Source organism: Cryptomeria japonica, chromosome 3 (genome assembly GCF_030272615.1).
Source record: "Cryptomeria japonica chromosome 3, Sugi_1.0, whole genome shotgun sequence".
NCBI lineage: Eukaryota > Viridiplantae > Streptophyta > Pinopsida > Cupressales > Cupressaceae > Cryptomeria > Cryptomeria japonica.
Genome location: NC_081407.1, coordinates 646,059,883 through 646,084,945, shown reverse-complemented (window position 1 = coordinate 646,084,945; position 25,063 = coordinate 646,059,883). Strand labels below are relative to the sequence as shown.

Sequence of the window (25,063 nt, the reverse complement as noted above, 5' to 3'; positions counted from 1 at the left end):
TATGGGAAGGAAAAATGACAAAGCAAACAAACATTAAAGATGAGAAAATTATAAACAGCTAATGATTTGAGAAGCCAATACTCGCTCCCTATAATTCTAAGTGAATGAGTCGCAGAAAAGGACTTGTGATTTTTTGGGTTAGTGAAAACGAGCAGAGTCGTAAAACAAACGTTATTCATGGTATAATCTGATAGACTTTGAACGAGTGCAGAAATTTACAGAACTTTAATAAACACAACAAATTTGAAAGATCCCTGATGGATCCCCTTGCTGATCTGCTGTAATTTTTAAAATAGTAAACTATATTTTCCTATGATTTTGTTGATGGTCTTACAGAATAGAGAGAAGTTGCAGAATGTTTGGTTTCTTTTTGTATTTTTTTGAATATATAAGCAAGTAATGAATAAAGAACAACAAATAAGGAAGGAAGCTGAAACAAGTAAGAGCATTCAATTAAATCAGAATTGATACAAATCATACCAGGCAGATTTCTGATTTATAATATCCAGATTATTCCCTACGCACTGGGGATGTGCTTACATCCAATAATGGCGCCAACTGAAGGGTAGATGATGAATACAAACCAAGAACACCAGCTATGGCTGAATGAAATTTTTCACCACTTCCAGCATTTACGCTGTAATGGTGGCATCGAGCTGAAACAATCACGCCCCAGCTGGGAAATTCAACCACCCTGCTGAAACCCTCGCTAAGCAATCTGAATCTCCACAAGGAATAACGCATACACTCTGACCAATAATGCCAATGCCAAAAGAATCCATTGCCAATCAATAGTTGAGGGCTACGTCCCAGCCAGTACCAATCTTGGGGTTTGCGTCCCAGATTGAAGAATTGCTCTACCAGAGCAATATCGCACCAAACAAGTTTTCAATATGTAAAAGATAATGAGAAGTTAGGTTTCCTTCTCCTTATATCTCTTTCCTTCCAAATCGAACCCTAAAGATATATGAAAAGTGTGCTTTAATATAAAGTCATATTTCCCAATATTGGGCGCCCAAGTATAGAAAAAACACCACTTTTCAATATAAAATAACTCCAAGCGCCAAAAGGACCCTGACAAGTGAAAATCATTTAGAAAAGTTCAAGACCTTTCCAACCAGCTATAACACATGGGCATACGAATCCAGATGAAGCTCCAAAATGGCTATAGACATAGCCTTATTTAAAATATTAAAACGCTAACTTAGGAAATATTTAAATATATTAAAAATATAACCCAAATAGCTACAGAAAGCTCGAAACACACCAAAAGCCTGAAACTGAACCTGTCACCTGTCTGTGTCTGATGTCGGAAATCATGGATCAACTGGCAGTCTCATCCCTAAAATCTAGGGATGCTCCTAGAAACTAGGAAACACACCCAAATCTCCTGAAACTGAAACCAAGGAATGGTCTCATGGAACCCCAACCCTAGATGTTGTCATAACCTCCTAAAAGTAGGAACAACCTCCTAAAATGTAGGAACTGCCTCCTAAAATCAAGGAACTGCTCCAAGTTGGTCTACTACTGCCAGAAATACCAAATCCAAACATTGAATATCCCGACTGAGTCTCTATCCACCATTGCTAGCCTACAAGACTCCATAATAGGCTAACTCACATGTCTTTACTAGACAGAGCTAAAGAGGGGACATGACAAAATTTGTATAACTTCATTAAACGATATTCATTGTATTATCCGATAGACTTTGAACAAGTGCGGGAATTTGGAGAAATTTAATAAACGGTATTCATTGTACTATCCAATAGACTTTGAACAAGAATGGAAATTTACAAAACTTTAATAAACATCACACATTTACATAACTTCATTAAACACCACAAATTCAAAGAAGTGTGGAAAATTGAATGGACAAGATTTCACCCCACTTTCGTCGGTAGAATAAATGTAGAATAAGTTTCGAGTCTTGGGAGTAATACTATTATAAATCAACTTTATTTTGCTCCTCTTCTTTACTGCATTCTCCGCTTATCTGCAAAATTCTTTCGTCTTCCATCTCTATTTTTACCTACTCTTTCTTCAGACCTGATAATTAAAAAAAAAAAGTTAAACCCTATCAACACAATGCAAGTGCAACGGACAAAATATAAGACTGAAAATAAAGATAGAGGAAAATATCCTAACGAAATCGCTACCTGGTAGATCAGCCTTGAAAATATGAGCATTGGCAGTCTCTTTCCAGTCGATTTGTGTATTAGCAACAACACCTGCATTCCTCGCAAATTCTAAGGAAGGAACCATTTTCTACACATCACCCATTTTTTCTACAAACATATAATTCCCCTACGATTATCATTTCCAATCTCTTTAGAAAATGTGATAAGTTGAAGAATGATGAGATAATACCTGAATTTGAGGCACCCGATTGGTGACAGTAAAGTTGCATCTTTGTATATTGGTTTTCCTTTCTCTCATGGCTTTCCTTTCATCGCTGCGGCTTGCATCACAAATGGGAGAAATATTTTGAAATAGGTTGAGCGGGAAAGGAATTTAAATTAGGAATTTCAGTGTTGTTATCTGTTGTTCCAGCTTGCCATGACCGTGAAAGCGGTCGGAAAATGTTAGCTATGTGCAAATGGTTTTCGTCAACCGCAAAATGACAATATTACTCCATGTCATCAAAATCCTGATGGTGGGTCCCAAACGTGGGTCTCATGGTATCATGCAAGGGCATGCAATTTTGGAGCCAAAATAGCTACAACCCTCGTAGAAGGCCATACATCAAAGAAAACGTTAGATCAATCCTAAGGAGAATCAAGGAGTACAATAGTGACATAAAACATGGTAGGGTGGAAAAATTGACTTTGGGTAGAATAGTCTTTTTCATAACTAGCATTATATGTACATTGACAAGGTAAAGGCATTAGCTAAAGAGGAACATTAGATAAAGAGACATAAAGTAGGCCATTAAAATTATGCAATGCAAGATAATGTTTGGAATATTAGTAATGTTTGAAGATTTGTGGATATAGTATATAGCATTAACATACATAGCTTTAAGAATTAACCGTGTGAATTTTTTGCTTAATGTTTTAGATCAAATTTCATGATCCATCATCAAGAATAATAAAGAAGAACAAGAGAAATAGAATGAATTGTATACGGAATTAAACTAAATTATTTGTACAATTGTATTTGACATCACTAACAAGTAGAATGGAACATTATACAAATTCGATTCAAGATTATTTTTATGCCAAAAGCATTCCCTATATGAAATAGACAACCTATTTACTGAAATCAATGGATCACAATCGAGAAGGATGTAAAGCGATAGACTTAATCTCATCATTATGATTATGATAAAAAAATAAAAAATACATATTTTTAATATTAATTAGGAAAATAATGCACATTAAAAGAAAAATCTATTTTTGACTATTATATTCTTTTGATAAAAATACCTTTTAATGTTATCTTCTTTTATTAGAATATTCTCTCTTGTCTTTTTTTAACTTTAAGAAAAGAAAAAGAAAAAATAATTAATAAAGATTTTTTTAATCTTTTTATGAAATTATAAATAATAATTAAGAGTTATTAGAATTGATTTAATTTAAGATTATTTTTCTTATTAAAATTTTAATTATTGTAGAATAATTATTTTTTAAATTAAATATATTTTATTGCTATCTTCTTTCGATAAGAATATACTTTAATGTAATATTATATCATTAATATATTCTATCTTGCTTTTTAAGTTTTGAAAAGAAAAATAAAATTATTAAAAAAAAGAAAGAATAGTTTTCTTCTTCTTCTTCTTTTACGATATAAGTTAATATTTTATTTTTATTATTTACGTCTTTTCATGGAATTACAAATAATAATTAAAAGATATTAGAATTAATTTAATTTATATTTTTTGTCTTATTAAATTTTTATTTATCGTAAAATAATAATTTTTGAATTTGAATTTGAATTTATATAATAAAATAAATCTAAAATTATAATCTAAATGGAAATTTTAGAGCAAGAGAGAGGGAGAACACACTTTTGATTACTCATTTCATGCCAATAATTCAAGGATAGCATGTGTCCATCGGGATTCATGCTTAGGTTAGCATGTCATTTGATTTGGATATAATAAAGATCTTTAAGACATATTCAATGTACCAATTGCACACTTAAGGAGGGAAATGTGTGTGTGTGTGTGTGTAAAGAGAGAGATGGGGGAGGGGGGAATTGAGAGAGATATGCAGAGGAAGAGAGAAGGGAAGAAAATATAGAGAGAAATAAGGGAGAGAGGAGCAAAGAGATAGAGAGATAATGAGAAATGTAAATATAGAGATGAAGACAAAGATATAAACCTCTCTCTCTCTCTCATTTGATTTGGATATAATAAAGATCTTTAAGACATATTCAATGTACCAATTGCACACTTAAGGAGGGAAGTGTGTGTGTGTGTGTGTGTGTGTGTGTGTGTGTGTGAATTGAGAGAGATATGCAGAGGAAGAGAGAAGGGAAGAAAATATAGAGAGAAATAAGGGAGAGAGGAGCAGAGAGATAGAGAGATAATGAGAAATGTAAATATAGAGATGAAGACAAAGATATAAACCTGCCTCTCTCTCTCTCTCTCTCTCTCTCTCTCTCTCTCTCTCTCTCTCTCTCTCTCTCTCTCTCTCTCTCTCTCTCTCTCTCTCTCTCACACACACACACACACACAAAAGACGGATTGTGCCCCGAATGCTGAAATCTAAAGCTCAAGCTCAACAATCTCGTGCAACATGGAAACGCCTTCAAGCCTTAGGTCGCTCATAACAAAGCTCTCTCTCTCTCTCTCTCTCTCTCTCTCTCTCTCTCTCTCTCTCTCTCTCTCTCTCTCTCAAAAGATAGATTGTGCCCCGAATGCTGAAATCTGAAGCTCAAGCTCAACAATCTCGTGCAACATGGAAACGCCTTCGAGCCTATAGGTCGCTCATAACAAAGGTCTCTGTGTTAAGACGGATTGTGCCCCGAATGCTGAAATCTGAAGCTCAAGCTCAACAATCTCGTGCAACATGGAAACGCCTTCAAGCCTATAGGTCGCTCATAACAAAGGTGAATCTCCAGATTATGGGTTAGTTCCCTTCTAAAACACCTCAAACTATTGAAGCCTTCTTGGGAAAAGGGTAGAAAGATTGATTGAATTGAAAAACTACAACTATTTGGAGGTGATGCACCTAAAATAATAAGACTTTCTTGCAACCTTGACTCACAATATTACTCAAAAGAAGGTTTAATCTCTCACAATTCAATTGGAATCATGCAACATAAATATTTCACAAGGAGGATTCAAATTTTAATGTTTGCTTGAAGGAAAACCATTTGCTTTCACAACATTCAATTCACTAAAATCAAATATTACACCTTATAACTCGTATCAAACATGATCTTTTATGTTTCAACATTGTTTTGAATGAGACAAAACCAAGGATTCATAGACAAAATCACAAGAGTTTCATCAAATCACCCATCCATAACACCAAAACAAGAAAATTCTAAAAAGGAAGACTCTTTTTCTTTATTGAAAAATAAAGGAGTTGCTATTCACCCCTTTGGTTTTCTATTTCGTCTGGAATCATTCTCCTCTAACCTGAGTAGCCTTTCTCTAGTCCATTGGTCGATCCCCTTTCTCACCATTGCACACACACCATTTCCTCCAATGGGAATCCCTATTAGCCAAGGTTTGCCATTGCAAAAATATCAACCTATTAATTCCTACTACAAAACCATGGGAGGTGGTTAAGCCATGTTGTGAATCCCCAAGGGCAACATTGAACAACCAAGGGGATGAACAATGCGCACCTTTCGAAATTCCCCACCCAGCACGACCAAGGGATTAGAACCCATGACTAGAGCTCTGGTACCATTTGTTAGCCAAGGTTTGTCGTTGTGCCAAAAGATTGACCTATTTACGCTTGATATAAACACCAAAGATAAACAAACCATGAGAGGTGGTTAAGCCATGTCGTGAATCCCCAAGGGTGGTGTTGAACGACTAAGAAGATGAAGGGTACACACCTTCCAACAATCCCAACTCCCTAATTGCCTCAACAAAATCTCCAAAACAAAAAAAGAGTGTAGGTGTGGGATGTGAGAATCTCGCCCAATGAGACTTCCGAAAACTTTGACAACATGTCAAATAAGGAAAAAGAAAGACAAGTTGACTTAGGAACTCAACAAACCAAAAAAATAAACAATACACCAAAACCAAACAAAATAAATAAAAAGAGGGTTGGTGTCGTTGCATTAGGCTCCCCATGGGACCAAAAGCATCATGATCTTTGACTCATGAGGTCATAAATGCAATGACCGTAGATATATATCTCAAGTGCAGACAACCAAGAGGCTCCCTCCAAAAGATGATTCCTCCATTTCACAAAATATATGAAATACTCTTTTCTATGGGACTTCTCTAAAAATTGTTTCTCCATAATGCATTCAATTTCTAGTGGAGTGGGCTTGGTCACTTCTTGTTCCCAGTGGATTTCAACTCTACCTCTATTGTACCTTCATCCTCAGAACCCATGTAGTGATGCAAATCAGCTACATTGAAGATAGGGGAAATAACCATGCTTGGAGGAAGGTCGATCTCGTAGGAATTCATTGAACACTTCGTGAGAATCTTATAGGGACCTATATTTTTCATTTTTAGTTTGTTGTATTCACCCATAGGAAATCTTTCTTTCCTAAGATGATCCAAAACAAGATCACCCACTTGAAAATGAACATCTCTCCACTTCTTATCAACATACAATTTGTATTACTAATTACTACTTTGAATGTCCATTTTAACCTCCTCGTGAAGATCATAATGACTTTTGTCTTCTCCATCTAAACTTCTCTTGTCTAAATCACCAAGATCTATGATTTCAAACACACCACTAGGATGCATTCCATAGACAATATAAAATGGGTCGAAACCTGTACACATGTTTGGAGAACATTATAGGAAAATTCAACCTGTGCCAAGGCCATATCCCAACTTATAGGTGTGTTCCCAACAAGACACCTTAACATATTACCCAAACTTTTGTTAACTACCTCAATTTGGCCATTTGTTAGGGGATGATAAGAAGAACTAAAAGTAAGATGTGTACCCTACTTCTTCCAGAGGGTTCTCCAAAAGTGACCCACAAACTCAGTGTCTCTATCCAACACAATACTCTTGGGTATTCCATGTAATCTCACCACCACTTTGAAAAATAAATTAGAAATATATGTTGCATCACTAGTCCTCTTGCAAGGAATTAAACGAACCATTTTAGAGAACATATCCACAACTACGACTATAGATTCATTGCCTCTTTGAGTCCTAGGATAACCCATAACAAAATCCATACTTACACAATCCCATGGTCCAGATGGAAGTGATAATAATTGGTACAAGCTAGTATTTGACTATGCCCCTTTGCATGTTGGCATACTCTACATCTCTCCACATACTTCCTGACATCAACCTACATCCTTGGCCAATAATAATGTGTGCTCAATTGTAGTTAAGTTTTATCCCATCTAAAATATCTTGCTAAGTTGCCACGATGTTTTTCCTTCAAGAGATTCTCTCTCATTTACCCTCTAGGTATGCACAATTGTTATCTTGCAACATTAAATCAATCTAGAGATCCTCTATTTTTGTTAACAAGACTGAGACAAGCTTCATATTCCTCCTTGAAATCAAGATCATCCACATTGATCCTTCAAAATGTCAGAACCAAAACTATTAGCTTGAATTTAATAAAACAATAGACTTCTTCGATTCAACACATCAACAACCTATTTTTCTTGCCCACTTTATGTTTCAAAACAAAAATAAATCTTTGAAGGTATTTTACCCATTTTGTATGTCTCTAATTCAATTTGTGTTGGTTGTTAATGAATTGCAGCTCACGGTTATCTGTGTAGACTACAAACTCTTTAGGAAGCAAGTAATGCCTCCACTTCTTCAAAAATTGTACCAATGCATCAAAATCAAGGTCATAAGCTAAATGTTTCTTATTAGCATCATTTAGTTTTTCGCTAAAGTAAGCAACTAGTTTTCCTTCCTAAGGACAACCCCTATTACTAAACCACTAGCATCACATTCAACCTAGAATACTTTGTTAACATCAAGTAACACAAGTATAGGTTGTTCAGTTACTCTTTGTTTAAGAAATTTGAAACTCCTTTCAACTTCTTGAGTTCATTCAAACTTTCCTTTTGTGACCCTTGATTATTTCAAGTATGGGAGCAACTATATGACTAAAATTCTTAATAAATTTCCTATAGAAACTCACACGCCCATGAAAACTCCTTACCCTAGATACACTCTTGGGTGTAGGTCAATCAATAATGGCCTCAATTTCTCCTTATCCATTTTTAATCCATCCTTGGATGCCACAAATCCTAGATAGACCAATTCAATCTACATAAACACACTCTTTTTGAGATTGATCAATATCCTTTCTTCATGCAATCTTGTCATTACCAACCTTAAGTGTTTTAGATGTTCTTCCTTAGACCTATGAAAAATCAAAATATCATCAAGATAGACTATAAAAAAAATTCCTTATAAATGGCTTTAAGACTTCATTCATAAGCTTCATAAAAGTGCTAGGTGCATTCATGAACCTGAAGGGAATAACCAACCATTCATAAAGTCTATCATTGGTTTTATATGTTGTCTTCCACTCATCCCCGGGTCTAATCCTAATCTGATGATAGCCACTTTTCAAATAAATCTTCAAAAATACATAGAAGCACTCAAATAATCCATCAAGTCATTTATTCTTGGACTAGGGAACTATATTTGATAGTAATCTTATTAATGGCTCTGGAATCCATGCACATTTTTCATTCACCTTTCTTCTTAGGTACTAGGAAAGTAAAAACAAAACAAGGGCTAAGACTCACTCTTATCAAACCTTTTTCAAGTAATTATTCCACTTGCTTCCAAATCTCCTCATTCTCCTTAAGAGTCAATCTATATGCAAACTTGTTTGGAAGGATAGCTTCCAGAATCAAATCCAAATGGTGACTAACACCCCTCATTGGGGGGGGGGGGGGAATCATTAGGACAATTAGCTACCACAATTTTCATGTTCTCTTCAATATATCATTTATCTTCTTTAGTAATCCATCCATCTTCGTAGACGTTAGCATGACCTTGGGCTTGAGTACCAAAGCAAATCTCACTTCTTCATCCTTCCTGGGGGGGGGGGGGGGAGGGGAATCATTAGGACAATTAGCTACCACAATTTTCATGTTCTCTTCAATATATCATGTATCTTCTTTAGTAATCCATCCATCTTTGTAGACGTTAGCATGACCTTGGGCTTGAGTACCAAAGCAAATCTCACTTCTTCATCCTTCCTGGTATGTAGATGTTGGGATCCAAGAACACTGAGAGGGGGGAGGGAGGGTGGTGAATCAATGTTTTGCCGAAATGATTAAATCTAACCTTATTAGCACAACAACTTAGCAACTGGTAAACATAAAAGCATATAACAATAAGTAACAATGCAACCATAAAGATGAACACCATAAAACCATAGATTTATACGTGGAAAACCTCAATGAGGCTATGCTTAGTCTATAGAGTAACTTCCTATTAGGTACATACAGTGATCCTTGGAAGAATGTACCTACTTATAAGAGCATACACATTATTTAATCATTTTAAAAACAACAGCTATATATCCCAATTGCACTCAAGCTACTTAAAGTATGGTGGTCCTCGCTTGAGGACAATCTTACTAAGAGATCTATAAATTGGAAAGGTTATGCCATCTACAAGGTGAGTGTAGAATCACGAGGGTCCAACCTAGACCCTTAAGTGGCAATAAAAATTTAGAAAAAATAGAGTTAAGCAACTTCACATTAAAAATTGAATATGTCATTAACATAATTTGGAAAAAATGTAGGAATAAAATTTGTAGCAAAATTAATGAAGTTTATAGGCTACTACTTATTTATTTGAAAAAAAAAAACCATTTGGTGAGAACTTAAAATTTTAGTGCACCAATTCAAAAAATTTGAAAAAGAAAATAAAAAGGTGTATGTCCAAACAACCAAAGTACAAGCAAATTTTTATTTTTTATGAAACTTTCAATATAAATAGAGGACACATCTCAGATTTGATATGTTTCTTTGTAAGTTTTTTGCAAATAAATAATTTGTTATGAATTTTTTATAAGTATTCTTTAAAATTATTAAAAACTAATTGTTTAAACACCCTAACTGTGTCAAAGATTTATGAAATTCAAATTACTTTTTTTCTCACTATATAATTTGTGAAGCATATAGTGTGATGCATCTTTTGGATTTGAAAAATGTGAAACCATTTGAAAGTTATTAATGTTTTTCAATCAATCTATCAATCAAGACTTTAGACATTATGCATGTCGCATGTCAAAAATCTATAATAATAATCTATTAAATTCAAGGAAAAAAAAAAGAAATATCTTATATTGGTAGAAAGATGACATTTCTTGAATAAACCCTTTTCATTTCATCATATTCAAATAAAAAAAGTCGTCAACACATGGTGAAATCTAGAATAGAGGATGAAACCTCTAAACACATTGGAGCCATTGACCTTTTAGGCTTAAGCCTACCAAGCTTAATTCCAAAACTTTCCCAAGGTAAAAATGGAGGGAGAAATTTATGTCAGAAAAAATGGATACCCATTAGTAACAAATGTTTGTTTTTTAAATGTCAAAACTAGATCTTTGTTTCCTATTTTTTATTTTTTTTATGTTTTCCCAAAAAGGATATCCATTTTGAAAAGCTCAAAAAAGACATTTTAATAAAATGGGCATAACTTTTGTGTTTCTTATCAAAATTTTGATTTTTACAGGCGTTGGAAAGGTGATTTGAAGCTCTACCAATGGAATAGGTAGTGTTTCTATATTATGCATAAAAAAATAGTTATAATAATTTTAAATTCATTTTTTATTTGTGAAAAATCAAATACTCACAATTTTTGCATATGACGTCTCTTTTTCATGATTTTTTTGTAGCAATCATCTCAAAATACTTGAAACATTAAAGGAGTAATCAATAATAACAAAATTAGACATTTTACAAAGGCGAGTAATACTCTCTATATATCGTCATCTCCCCTCTCACACTCTATTTCTACCTACCACTCCCTCCCTTCCTATCTCACTCTCTCCCCTATCTCTAGACATATATCTCTACCTCTCCCTTCCACCCTCCTTTCCTCTCTCTTTGTCCATGTTTAGAGCTCTTTGTATTTTAGTGAACCCAATCAATCATATACAACCTAGTCTTCTTCTAGGGTTCCTTATGCATATTAGGGTTCCTTAGATATATACTTTAATGATATTTACATCTCAATTTCATTAGAGACTCTTCGCATTACCATTTCTTAATTGATTTTATATTTATTTATTTTTTATTAATAAGTAGTGTTAACTAGGACGTCCACTCTTTAACATAGTCAAAGACTATCAACAACACATTAACAACAAAAACCTGTCTAACTATCAACAACCCAAACCCAACTCAAGGAGGGGTAGGGACACCCAAACCTTAACAAGGAGGGGTTTGGGGCACGGGGAGAACTTCCCCTTTCGCCTGTGACAAACAATAGTCCAGGCGATACTTTCATTGGGACCATCAAGAGAATGATCAAGCGGTAAGGACCCTACTTGGATACCATTCGTAGAGTCAAGAGAGTGTGGCTGCAGGGTAGGAGTCGACTGCTACAGAACAATAGGGGGCTATTGCAAAACAACAGTAGGCTACAACAAAGGAGCAGCATCAGGAGTAAAACCAGTAGGTGTAGAGCGGAGCTGCAAGTCAGAGGTGCCAAGAGTTGAATCCAAAAAAGGAGCAATAGGAAGTGAATCCTCATTGACAACAACCTGTAAAAATCATTTTGATGCTAAATGACCCGTGGTAAAGCATTTTCTGCAACGAAAGGGGATGCCCTCAAAATCCCCCAGTTGAGTCCAAGGCCTATCCCCCACATTCCCAAGGAGGGGCGAGGAGAAATCAATATCCACTAGGATACGAGAAAAGGTGGATTGGCCCATGGAAGTCTTGAGATCATCAGCCATCAAGAAATGGCCAAAAGAGTTGCTAATGGCCTCATAGCAAGAGTGCTCCCAAAAATGAAAAGGAAGATTCAAAAGTCGAACCCAAACTAGATGCACATTGAGTGGTTCAGTAAGGGGGTTGAAAGAAGTAGTCAAGGGCTTAACAGAGAGGGAGTGAACTCCCCAAGCCCACATCTTGCCCAAAATCTGGTCACAATCAGAAGAATTAGTAAAGGGTTACATCTTTTTATATTATCTTAATTGTGAAATTTATTTTACTTTATCGAAGCCCATCCTTAGCAACCACATTAAGGTTTTATTTTTAACATTTGATACAACATTGATATTTCTACTTTTTCAAGTTGAAAGCACACATTTGTTTATGTGTGTGTGTCGCTTACCCTATGTATATCTCGATATATCCCTAACACTCATACACACCCACTCCCTATTTCTCCCTCCCTTCCCTAGCAACAAAAGTTGCAAGGGAAAGCGGCCCCACACTGTTAGTTGAGAAAACATCTAAATCAAAAAGATAATCAAGCTCCATTATCGAGAGAGAGAGAGAGAGAGAGAGAGAGAGAGAGAGAGAGAGAGAGAGGAAAAATATGGAGAGATAGAGACTCTATATATATATACACACATGCGCACACACATCCCTCTCACTCACACGCCCACCCACTCCCTATTTCTCCCTATATATGTATATATATGCACATACATATATGTGTGTGTGTGTGTGTGTGTGTACATATATATAGTCTCTATCCTTTGAACCCTATCAGTCCCTCTCTCTTCATCACTTTCTTTTTATATTTCTCCACGTATCTCTCTCTCTCTCTCTCTCTCTCTCTCTCTCTCCTGCACGCACGCACACATCCCTCTCACTCACATACCCACCCACTCCCTATTTCTCCCTCCCTCCCCTAGCAACAAAAGTTGTATGGCAAAGTTGCCCCACATCCCTCATCAAGAGCTAAGATTCAAGAAAACATATAAACTAAAAAAGTAATCAAGCTCCATTATCGAGAGAGAGAGGGAGAGGGGGGGGGGAGTGGGGGGTGGGGGGAAATAGAGAGATAGAGGTATAAAAAGGGAGAGAGAGAGAGAGAGAGAGAGAGGGGGGGGGGGGGGGAAGAGAGGGAGGGAGAGAGCCTAGGATAGATAGAGAGGAGGTAAATAGAGAGATAGAGGTATAAAAAGGGAGAGAGAGAGAGAGAGAGAGATCAATACGTATAGATGGGGAGAGAGAAAGATTGGTATATATATATATATATAGAGATAGAGAGAGAGAGAGAGAGAGAGAGAGAGAGAGAGAGAGAGAGAGAGAGAGAGAGTACTACAAATGGAGGGAGAGATGGAGTTTAATTGTAACACACTTGAAATCTTTGAATCTACACAAAGTGACAAGTAATGAAAAGAAGTGAATACAAATTTGACCCTTGTATTGTTTGCTAAAAATTAAACTATATGCAATCCCTCAATTATCTCAAGCATATACAATACACATTTTTATCAATGTGAAAAGATTTAGCCCATGATGCCAATAGCCCCCTTCATTTGGTCCAAGATTAAACATGTTTTCCACTTCCTTGAACTTGTAAAAGAAAATATATATTTCATACTCTTCCAAATGAGGGCCAAAAGTGACCAATCTAACTGTTTTTACAAAACCTTGTAACCCATCATTGAAGCCACAGTTGAATGGTCTTCGAATGACTGCAAAAGAAATAGCAGCATGAAACTCGTAACACTTGGGAAATTGCTAGCCTATTCTTTCATGTCTAGCTTTCTTGAAGAGTCGCAAACTTATTAAATAATCAAAGAAAAATGGATCCAAGAAGGAATCATTGATTTCATAGAAGATAAGTTGAATGCAAGCAACAACGCCTTCTAGGGCTATTCCAAAGGTGTATCTTCATTTTTAATAAGCTGAAATGGTTATTACATTATAAACTATGCTAGAAACCAAAAGAGACTTGAGTGGTTCTCTATAGGTAGATTCTCATCTGAATTCAACGAGATGCAATGAACTCTCATCGCAGCTATAATTTTATTTCTTCAAATCCATGTTGTTGCAGCTTTGGCTGCCTTTTAATCAAATGGAGAATCATGTTGCTGTAATAAAGAGGGGCACTCAGGAAAGAATCCCTTGTAAAAATAAAGAAACTATCAATATGCTTTATATAGAAAGTGTATTTTTCGAAATTAGTAGACTCTTCAATGCATCCCTATAGTCTACACTCATAAGATAAATACTAGAAGGGTCTACAAACTGTATGATTATGCAGCCCTTCCATAGGAATAATGTGATTGTGAAGGAGCAGAAGAAACAAAAGGTCCCACAATTAGCTGATTGAAGGTTAAGAAATAAGGCCCCAAAATTTGAATAATGTATACTAGTGAAATTTGTATTTAAAACTCCCGGCTAGTAGTATATATAATGGTAAGCATGTTATAAAAACAAAAATGCTCATATCTGAGTAAAGAATGGTTATGCCAAAGCCACAAAGTAATATGACAAATAAAGAGACATGCTATAAACAAGCTCCGCTAAATGTCTCTATGGCTTCAAATTGTTAAAGTGGATCAGATTTATATATATTGGTAATATTAATTGTAATTTAATAATAATGAACAAAGAAGTCAACTGCTGTATGTGCAATGATAAGGACTGCTGAATGTTATTGCCACAATATTAATTGCTCCTGCTTATTACATCAACTGCAGATTACAATGTTTGGAGTGAACGTAATTCACACACAACTATTTCCACAGCAGTCTCTCTTTTCCACCTGTGAAAGACTATCGATATTTTTTTTATCTGTTTTCTTACATCTTACTTCCGTCGACAGCATTGTATATATAACCGATTGTGGTCCACAAAGGAGTCACTACTCCTTGTGGAACCAACATGATTCCTCAAGGAGTCGTGACTCCTATGTGGAGTCACATCGGCAGTCTATGACCAATGCAAAACCCACGATCATATCGTCGGGTTCTCTTGCAAACTAATCAGTTAACTAAATCAATAAATATATGCTATCATTTACAACGAATCGGTAAAGTAAATAATGAAATAATATGATTAATATTATGAATAATTAGTAACACAAGGTTGTTACTAATTATTCATAATGTTGATTATAATATTAATCATAATATTAACCGATCAATAAATAAATGGTTACATAGATAAATATATATCTATAAGTGATCAGAGTAATAAGGATAGATTTATGGATGAATACAAGACAAATGTAAGGCCAATTAGACATTTGGTTCATCCAACCGATGCTATTTATTTTAACACTCCCTCTTAGCAAGGGAGGACAATAGATTCATCTATGAGAGAGAGAGAGAGAGAGAGAGATATCACCTCGCTGTGATATTAGGAGATATGGCATATCCATGGATATCACGTCTCATGATATTCACGGAAATCTTTCTATCCTTCAATAAGTAATAACACCCTACACTAGTTCCATTTATTGTGTGTAATGTCCCCTTCTCAGACCTGATCTTTGACTTGGTCATTATTGGCTTCAGGGCATGATTGAAGAGTTAAGTTGATATATTTAATTAAAAGGTCACGTTTTAATATTATATTCGAACGTTGACCCCTTGGCCTAGTCTATTGACTTTATGTTGTTTTGAAAAGTGGGCTTTTTGAGGGTGGCGCCTTCATTAAAGATTATTTTATTAATTTCCAAAGTCAAAGCAAGCTTAATGTGGGCGCATTTATCAAGGTATTGAATTTAATTAAAATATCAATATTAAGCTTGAAAGGAAAAGGATGCCATCTTGGAGAAAGGATTAGGGTTTGGATATTGAAGTGGATTTTAGGGTTCGTGAAGCCAATAGGAAGTTATAAAAGGAAGACTTTGAGCATCATTTCACATCTTTGGTCTACAGTACTGTTATGTTGCCGGTTTGGCTCTGGGTTTGCTTCGAGGAATGAAGGCCTCCTAGCTCGGGCATCGCTTCTTGTTTGTAAGACAACAACTAGCGGTGATTTTAGTCTAGTTTGTGAGTTCATTGAAATTTGTGCATTGTAATCTGCATTTGTCTATTTAGGTTCAGTTTTTGCATATTAGAGGTTTCTGGTTTTTGGCATTTTAGCTTCAGTAGATTTGATGTTTTATTCATAAATCCAAAAAGACAAAAAAATTCATTGTGGGTATTGTTTATTTCCTTCCATCTTGGCTAGGCGCCCCTGTGTGCAAATTTGTAGATTTTTTGAAGAGGATCTGAATTTTAAAAAGCAAAATCGCCCCTGTGCTGGGCCGTACCATTTATGGTGTCTTGAAATTCGTGCATTTCATGTAATCTGCATTTTAAGTTTGTCTTATGCTCTTAGTTTTAGCGCCTCCCTTCTATTAGTGATTTGCAATTGATATCAAGCAGTTTGAATGAGAAAAGAGTGAGTTCCGAGCATTTCAAGGAATCCTATGTTGCTGGTTATTTGTTGAAAGGTGCAGGTCTGTTACATCAGTTTGGAGAAATCTGCACTTTCTTTATTGGATGGTGATGAGAGTTCTTTTAAAGCGATGTGGATGCTTCATTGAAGATTTGTCCAAGTCTGGAGAAAACGTTGGATCTGTTTAATGCCATTTCCGTTAATCTTACTTCTCAGCAAAGAAACTCACTAATATTGTACATCTCTATTTATATGCTGATTTGTATTGTTTGCAAGATCTCATCTTTCATAGTGTAAGCTGGCAGTAATACTGACAGCAAATTATAATCTTGCTTTATCCAATTGTAATACTCATTCTTCTTTCAGTAATTATTGTATTAGTTACATCTCCGCCCTATGGTAGCTACTTTCCCAGTTCGGGTTAGAAAGCACATTCTAGGTGTTGAGTCCCTTTCAGCAATTCAGTTATTTCATTCAAGCATTGTTATTTGTAATTACTCCGCCATATGGTCGCCCCTCACTCCACACTGGATTGGGTAGCACATACTTGGTGTCGAGTTCCCTTTCAGCATTTAGGTAGAAGATCCTCTGACCATATGCTCGCCATCACCGGCGCCATTCTTGGTTAGAGTTCTTGCATAAGCATTTTGTTTTAGATCCTCTGACCAATGCTCACACCTTGCCCACATCGGGATCCTGGTGTACATTCTGGTTAGAGTTGCTTCAGCACGTTTTGGTTTAACCTCTAACCTTAACGGGTGCATTTATTTGAGTTTGTAAATTGAAAAACCAAAAAAAAAATTTGGCTCGGAATATTTTATTGTGAGGGAAGGATATCACCTCACTATGATATCAAAAGTTATGGCATATCCATGGATATCATGTCACATGATGTCCACCATAAATATCTTAATGTAATGTCCACCATTATGGCTTGTCCACAAATATCACGTCTCATGATATCCACCGTCATGGTATATCTAAAGATATTACTTCATGGCATGTCCACGGTTTCACGTCACATGAAATCCACCATGAGTATCTCTTTATGTAATATCCACCATTATGGCTTATCTATGGATATCACGTCTCATGATATCCACCATTATGGCATATCCATAAATATTACTATAGAGATATAAACCATTATGACATGTCCATAGATATTACGTCCCATGATATTCATCATAATGGTATGAACAATCCATATCGCAAGATCGTCACCTTACAATAATGATCAGATGTACAAGTGTTCACTATTGAGAGATCGTCACCTCACAATAATGTTCACAGGGGCTCATCAAGTACTGAACCAAAATTGTCATGGAGTCACACACATGACATCCACCATGAACCATATCAGAGGGTGTAGATAAGGGCTTTCTCCTTAAGTCTCTCTCAAGGAGAAATGCAATCACAAGAGTTTACACTTTAAAACATCTTTTGAAAAGAAGAATACATTGGTGAATAGTATACATTTCCACCATGTCTCTAACATAGTGATACTTGATCTTCACATGCTTTGACCTTTCATGAAATACAAGGTTGGAGTCTGCATCACTCTTGGTGTATTCCAACCTCACCAAGTACTCATCTATCCAGGAATATCATGACCTAGAAGTCAGCATAAAGACCTTCCAGCCTACATAAATGGGACTCCATCTCATGAATCATAGTCCTTTGACTGATCACTAGAGAAACCATCTCGACATGGTTCACTCCCTCTGAACCATTATAACCAAGATCCTCAAATATCAATAGAAGCACATCCTCTTAGTTGCTCCCTCTGTCACGGAAGCATCCCCTACTCACATGGTCCCAATCATGGAAGATATCATTCTTTAGGAGACTCTCATCATCTAGTATGATCCTCATACGGTTGGAAGTGCTAGATCCAAAAACCACCATGGATCTACTCTCATAAGATCAAGCCCTAGGAAGGAATATGATCATCTTGAGATTTAGAACAAAATCCCCCTTCAGTATGCTCCCTCTCACTGAGAAAGCCCTCTTGTCTCAATCTTGGCTTTGAACCCTAGATGCTATGTGTCTCTATGACTTTGACAAGTGAACTGTTGCACCTCTGCAGGTAGATATTTGTTTTATAAAAAATGGAAATGCAAAATCTCAGAATCTTCACTAAAGTCCTCTGCATATTCCTCCTGAATTTTAATCTCTTCATCACAAATAAAACTTCAAAACTCTATAGCCTGAAAAACAACAGACTGTGATTCTAAAGATGTCCTAAATGTAAGGGACAAATTTCTCATAGTAAATTGAAGAAATTTAAAGCACAAGATATCCAAATGCAGTTGTCGTAAGCGAGCATCTACTGACAAAGTTGTTTCACAAATAACATGCATAATGTAATTACATGAATTAACAAAAAACTACATATTAAATTCATGAACATTATTCAACCAAAAACAAAGGAAAACTTATCTCTTTCAAATCAGAATATGAATCCATCTAAATCCTTTTGTGGAGGAGTTTTACCAACATTCGCAATGGAAGCTTGAGGCATAGTCCTGGTTGGACATTGCATTGCATAGTGACCATATTTGTCACATCTAAAGCATTGAATTTCTGAAATATCCTTCCTTCTTTTGAATGTAGGAGCACTATTAGATTCCTTATCTTTCTTCCTTTTAAATTGTCCTTTCTTACTTTTCATCTTTGTGGAGTGGGAGGCAAGAACATGAATATCTTCATTTATGGACCTTTGGCCAATGCCTCAGATAGCCAATCTAGACTCTTCTTGAATGCAATCTTGCTTTAATCGATCAAACTTGGGAAGTTTTGATCTTGCACTTATCCCTTGAATAAATGCCTCCCATGAGGAGGGGAGACCATTTAGTGCCAGCATTGTTAACTCTTTGCTCTCTTTTGTGTGACCTATAGTAGAGATTTGATCTTTTAATTTAGTAATCCTCATAAAGTATGAGATGATGAATTCGCCTTTTGTCATTTTGACATGATAGAGTTGTTGCTTTAGAGCAAGAACTTGGCTTGTGTTGTTTATCTCATACATGTTTTCTAAAGATTTGAACATGCCATAGGCAGTATCCATCTTGGAGATAATTGGCACAATATGATCTTTGACTGAGTCAACTAACATCTTCATGGCTTTATTGTTCTTTCTCATCCATTGAGGGTTTTCATCTTCTTCTAGTTCCAGTGTAGCTTTCTTTACGAACTCATCTAATTCGTTTTCTCTTAATGCAAGCATGATCCTAAACTTCCAAGATACAAAGTTGGAAGCTCCTTCAAGTCGATCCTCAAATCTAACACCATTCACCATTTTATGTGTAAAAGGGAGTTGAAGAAATTCGAGAAGATATAGAGCGTAATCTCACCTATATAAGTCTGATCGGATCTTTTACTTATGCTGGCTCTGATACCATGTTAAAGTGGATCACATTTATATATATTGGTAATATTAATTGTAATTTAATAATAATGAACAAAGAAGTCAACTGCTGTATGTGCAATGATAAGGACTGCTGAATGTTATTACCACAATATTAATTGCTCCTAGTTATTACATCAACTGCAGATTACAATGTTTGGAGTGAATGTAATTCACACACAAGTATTTCCACGGCAGTCTCTCTTTTCCACCTGTGAAAGACTATTGATCTTTTTTTATATGTTTTCTTATATCTTACTTCCGTCGACAGCATTGTATATATAACCGATTGTGGTCCACAAAGGAGTCACAACTCCTTGTGGAACTGACATGATTCCTCAAGGAGTCGTGACTCCTATGTGGAGTCACGTTGGCAGTCTATGACCAACGCATAACCCACAATCATACGTCGGATTCTCTTGCAAACTAATCGGTCAACTAAACCAATAAATATATGCTATCATTTACAACGAATCGGTAAAGTAAATAATGAAATAATATAATTAATATTATGAATAATTAGTAACACAAGGTTGTTACTAATTATTCATAATGTTGATTATAATATTAATCATAATATTAACCGATCAATAAATAAATGGCTACATAGATAAATATATATCTATATGTGATCAAAATAATAAGGATTGATTTACGGATGAATACAAGACAAATGTCTAAGGCCATAAGGCCAATTAGACATTTGGTTCATCCGACCGATGCTATTTATTTTAACACAAATGAACATTTCATTGACCATTTATGACAAGAAAAATTCCATCTCAAACAGCTAGTGAAAAATGCTAATTTTCCTTTGATGTTCAAGGCATTTTATTAAGAGACTATATATTTTTCGAAATACAATAAAAATCAATAGACATACCTTCCTAAAATGTTTCCTGACTCTTAGAATGGTAAGATTGTTGAAGAATCAACCCTGAAACTAGCACTACAAATGAAATTGATTAGAAGTTTTAGTTGGTCTTGGTGGCAGCAATATGAAATGCCTAAACCACAATTCCCAAGTGCAATTGCTTTTGCTTGTGGTTGTGTAACCTTTTCTTATTGAATGCTTATGGCAGTGAGTTCACTATTACAACAATGTTTAAAGAGTTTGGCTTTACGAAACATCACATATAGCAGAAGGCGGGAGAACAGATGAGAGAATGTGCATAATACAGCTGTCTACCAAGACCTCATGAGCACTGTGAATTTGAAATTCCTAACATGAACTGCAGTACTACCTAACAGAAAAAAGGCAGTAGTCTACCTCGACACAGTGACACTTGGTAAGGGAGATGGTGTGATGTGATATGAGGGGATACATTCAACCTGCCAAATAGGAAATAGTAGGGAGTACATGGTAAGAGAATTAGCTTACTATGGTGTAAATATCTAATTCATTCCACTCGACTCTTAGTCTGCCTCTATAGCTTTTATCTCAATGCATATAGATTGTGAGCACAAGGCTCAATACACTCAACCCTTGACAGAAATCTAGTTCAAAATTGTTCTTCTACTACATAAAATGTATGATAAAGCTAATGTGTCTTGATTGTCTACAACAAGGATAGTCTCTAGGTGCTTAGATTTCTGATAATATTTAGAATGAGTTGGTACATGATGATGGGTCAATTAATGCAACCCAAAACAGTGGGTTTATTAGTCTTTTGATACATTGGTCATAGCCAGAATTGAATTTATTAGCAAATGTACCAACTTAATTTGCATTTCAAATGATAAAGACTTACAGATTTTCCTGTAAGTTTTGGATGAGATGTATAGTTTTATTTTTATCTATTGTTTCATCTGAATGTATTCTCCAGTGGAAGTTTGTAAAAAAAGTCGGCATTATTTGGTGGTCTTGTTAAGAGACTACTATGATAATGCCTTTGCAAGAATTTTCTACCTAAATATTGCTTGATATTGTAAAATTATTTAATAAAATTAAACTCAATAGTACAGCCAGTAGACTTTTTCAATTAAAAATCACAATTTATCCACAGCATGGGGGAACTCTCATGACAGAGTTGAACCTGGGCCATCGCATGACCGAAACCTCTTTAGCATTAGGCCACTAACAAATGGGCAATGCGACCACTAAGCATTAACATCAAGAAACTTCAAGCTTCCAACAATTAATGAAAAAATGTTTGACAGAACACATTTTATATGCAGTCCAAAATTCCAAATCTTGGGTCCTTGTTTGCTTACCTCCAAGCTTTTTACAACAGTTGAGTTAAATTCTATCCACTTGAGTCAAATCATGGAACTAAACTCCATTTAAAAGATATTTGTTAAGAAAATGGGGTTTCAAGGAATAATTACATTGAAAAGGTTAGAATATTTCAGTCCACATTTTGTGGTTCATCATCAAGTCAAGGGAGGATTACAGATAGGAGCTCCTAATACAGATAATCCTGTTATAAAACAAGAGGTAGAGAGCCCTTAAAATAAAGATATGAAAATAATAAATACTACAAACAGACATCTTTCGGATACAGTAAAATACTTATTAAAAGTTAAAAATGCAGGTAACGGAAGGACTAGAATGTCTAAACTCTAAACACAACTATGCTAAAAACATCCTTTGATTATGAAAATGCCAACAATTTGGATGACAACAACATACAAACATGATGCACATATCTCAATCTCATGAAAAGTTAATGAAAATACTTTATCATTAAGTCATTACTGTGAAAAAATTTAAAACAAATTTGTTAACTTATGTTTTTTGTGTACAATTTAATATTGAGGAGGAACAGACGTAAATATGCTTGAAAACAAAGGTTCCCCTCCATTACTCACCATCATCCTCAATTTGGTTCACTTTATTAGAACTAAAGTCATACTTGACCTTTGCAAGATAAAGACCATGAGCAGGTGCCATAGGTGGTGCCACCATTATTGATCGTGCTTTAAGAATTCTTTCAACTGCACAAATAAGGAGGTATGTGTTTTAGACTCAAATATGGACGGTGCAAGGCTACAACCATCCCCAAAAATCAATCACAAAATCAACAAAAAAAAGAAAGTGAAAAAATTATAATATGCATCATTTGGAAAGGATGTGATTCAAATTCTGCACTAGCCATTGTCACATGCTTCCTCAAGAATATCATTTACAAGTAGAAAACTCCACTAAAAATTTAGACAATTGATAACAAAATAAGGAGAAGAACACAAACCATCTTCAACCGACAATTTTCCAGTTCCAACACACTTCAAAGCACCAACAAGTAATCGTACCTGCATTCAGACAACAAATATGTCAGCAGGTTGTGTAAGAGTAATAAATTTCCAATAAAGTGTAAAGAAACATCCAAATTTAATAGGATTCCACCCCTTGATATTCTAATTTCTAAATGCCTCACAATTTGCATGTTGAATCTACTTGGCTCCTTATATATCTTCATTTGCCATGTTTATTATAATTTGCATGCTTGAAGCTCTGTTATTCTATAAGTGACTAAATGGCATCTCAATTTTGGTTTAAACCACATGTGATAAGCTTCAAGCCTTCAACACTTCATAGAATTGTATTGTTTTTTAAGTTTAGCCATCATTGCCATCAATCTCTTCTTATCCGGCATTACTTTAATTTTTTTAATTTTTTTCTTATTGTAAACATTATTTCCAAAACCATCAAATGATGGTCTGATTCTCCACTTAAATTATGCAACTAAAGCCATAAGAATGCAATTGATTTACTTCTGGCACAATCCATTGGAATTGCAATATACAATCAAGATGTGATCCCAACCAAGATTTGTGGGATTTTGCTTCCTCCTCCACACTTCTGTTCTCCTTCACATTAATGGGCAGACTTTAGCTTGCTTTGTCAAAATATATTCAGCACGCTGTTTGTACAAAATCCATGAAGTCATGTGAAAGTTTTTTCTTTACATATAGATGCTTATTTTGTTCCTGTGTGAAAGATGGTCTCAATGCCATTAACCTTGTTAGAGACAGATCTTTGACCAGACTTAATTTTTGTTTTGGTCTGTGGCAATGTTTAGTGTTTTAATTTAGATTTTGAGCAACAGACAGGATGCAGAGGGGTTGCAGTAGGTCTGATGTAGCATCCAGAGAAACACTCTCAGGCCATTGTTTGCACCGCATTTTCAACATAAAAGATTATGTATCTTTGGCCTTTGCGAAAGAAATTTTAGGTGCTGATGGGTTGGAAAATAATGGAATTTTCAGGACCGGAACTTCTATTGCAGCAGACTTTGAATCCAAACTCACTGCTAGGGTGGAAGTTCCAATGGTTCATGAGTTGATCCTTCACTCTTTCTCTCCTTCCTCATTTGGGTATTGTTATCACAAAAGCTTGCACCCTTGCTGAGCTATCAACTCAGCAACCTTGTGAAACATGGAAACAACCCCGAAGTGTGGGACCTTGCGCAAGGGGGTTGAATCTCCGGAGAAGGCCTGCTTCCTTTCAATCCAGGTGCAAGTGTTGAACCAACTCAACATTTCAAAACTTACTCCTAAGCCTATCCTAACAACTTGCAGAGGAAAAGGCAAGAGATTGTTTCTCTCCCTACCCGAAATGACACAAAGAATCAACTAAAATGCCCAAGAGATGCACAAACTTCAGTCGTATGAGTGACCTGGATGCATGTATGCAGGTTAGAATTCACTGAATGTCAAGAGGGGAGAAGGTTTCCCACAAGTCACACCCAGAAATAGGTTAACACGACATATATGAGAGAAAAGCCACAAAACATACACCTATGATGAAAGTAAGGAAACATACACAGCATACACAAGTTGAAGAAAGGCAAGAATAGCAATTTCAATTCATTCAAAGGCCAATGGCCAAACTTACAGTGGCAAAATGCAGAATAAATACAAGAGAAGTGGGAGAGCATAGAATAGCTCAAGCCAGCAGGGAGAGAACCCTTTACAATGAGGCTTAACAACCTTTATATAGAAAATTGGTTACAAGAGTGATCATGACCCTTGTGTGTGTAGGGAAATGTTAGTCTGGGAGTGCAGGGAAGTGCTGGCACTTGACTTTCTGTACATGCAAGCAACCTAGCCCTACCCTGAAAATGCAACCCTGAGAAGGGTGGATTGACTGACCTTCCAAAGTCAGAGCATGCAGACATGACATAAGTTACCACAACAAGCATGGCCCTATACCTCTCTTGATTGAAATCCTGCCAAAATCATTAAATGCAC

General features: G+C 35.6%; 1 protein-coding gene across 3 annotated transcripts in view; it reads right to left on the bottom strand.

The window, feature by feature from the left end:
* Positions 1-21,817: 21,817 nt before the first annotated feature.
* The window catches only part of LOC131027806 (uncharacterized), a 169,366-nt gene continuing 166,120 nt past the window's right edge, over positions 21,818-25,063 (bottom strand). For all 3 annotated transcript variants that reach the window (XM_057957900.2, XM_057957899.2, XM_057957898.2), the window contains 3 exons: positions 23,062-23,122; positions 22,682-22,807; positions 21,818-22,290 (listed from right to left, as the gene is read on the bottom strand). In XM_057957900.2, coding sequence (XP_057813883.2) covers positions 22,244-22,290; positions 22,682-22,807; positions 23,062-23,122 — 234 coding nt within the window. In that variant the 3' untranslated portion in view covers positions 21,818-22,243. The remainder of the gene's footprint in view (positions 22,291-22,681; positions 22,808-23,061; positions 23,123-25,063) is intronic.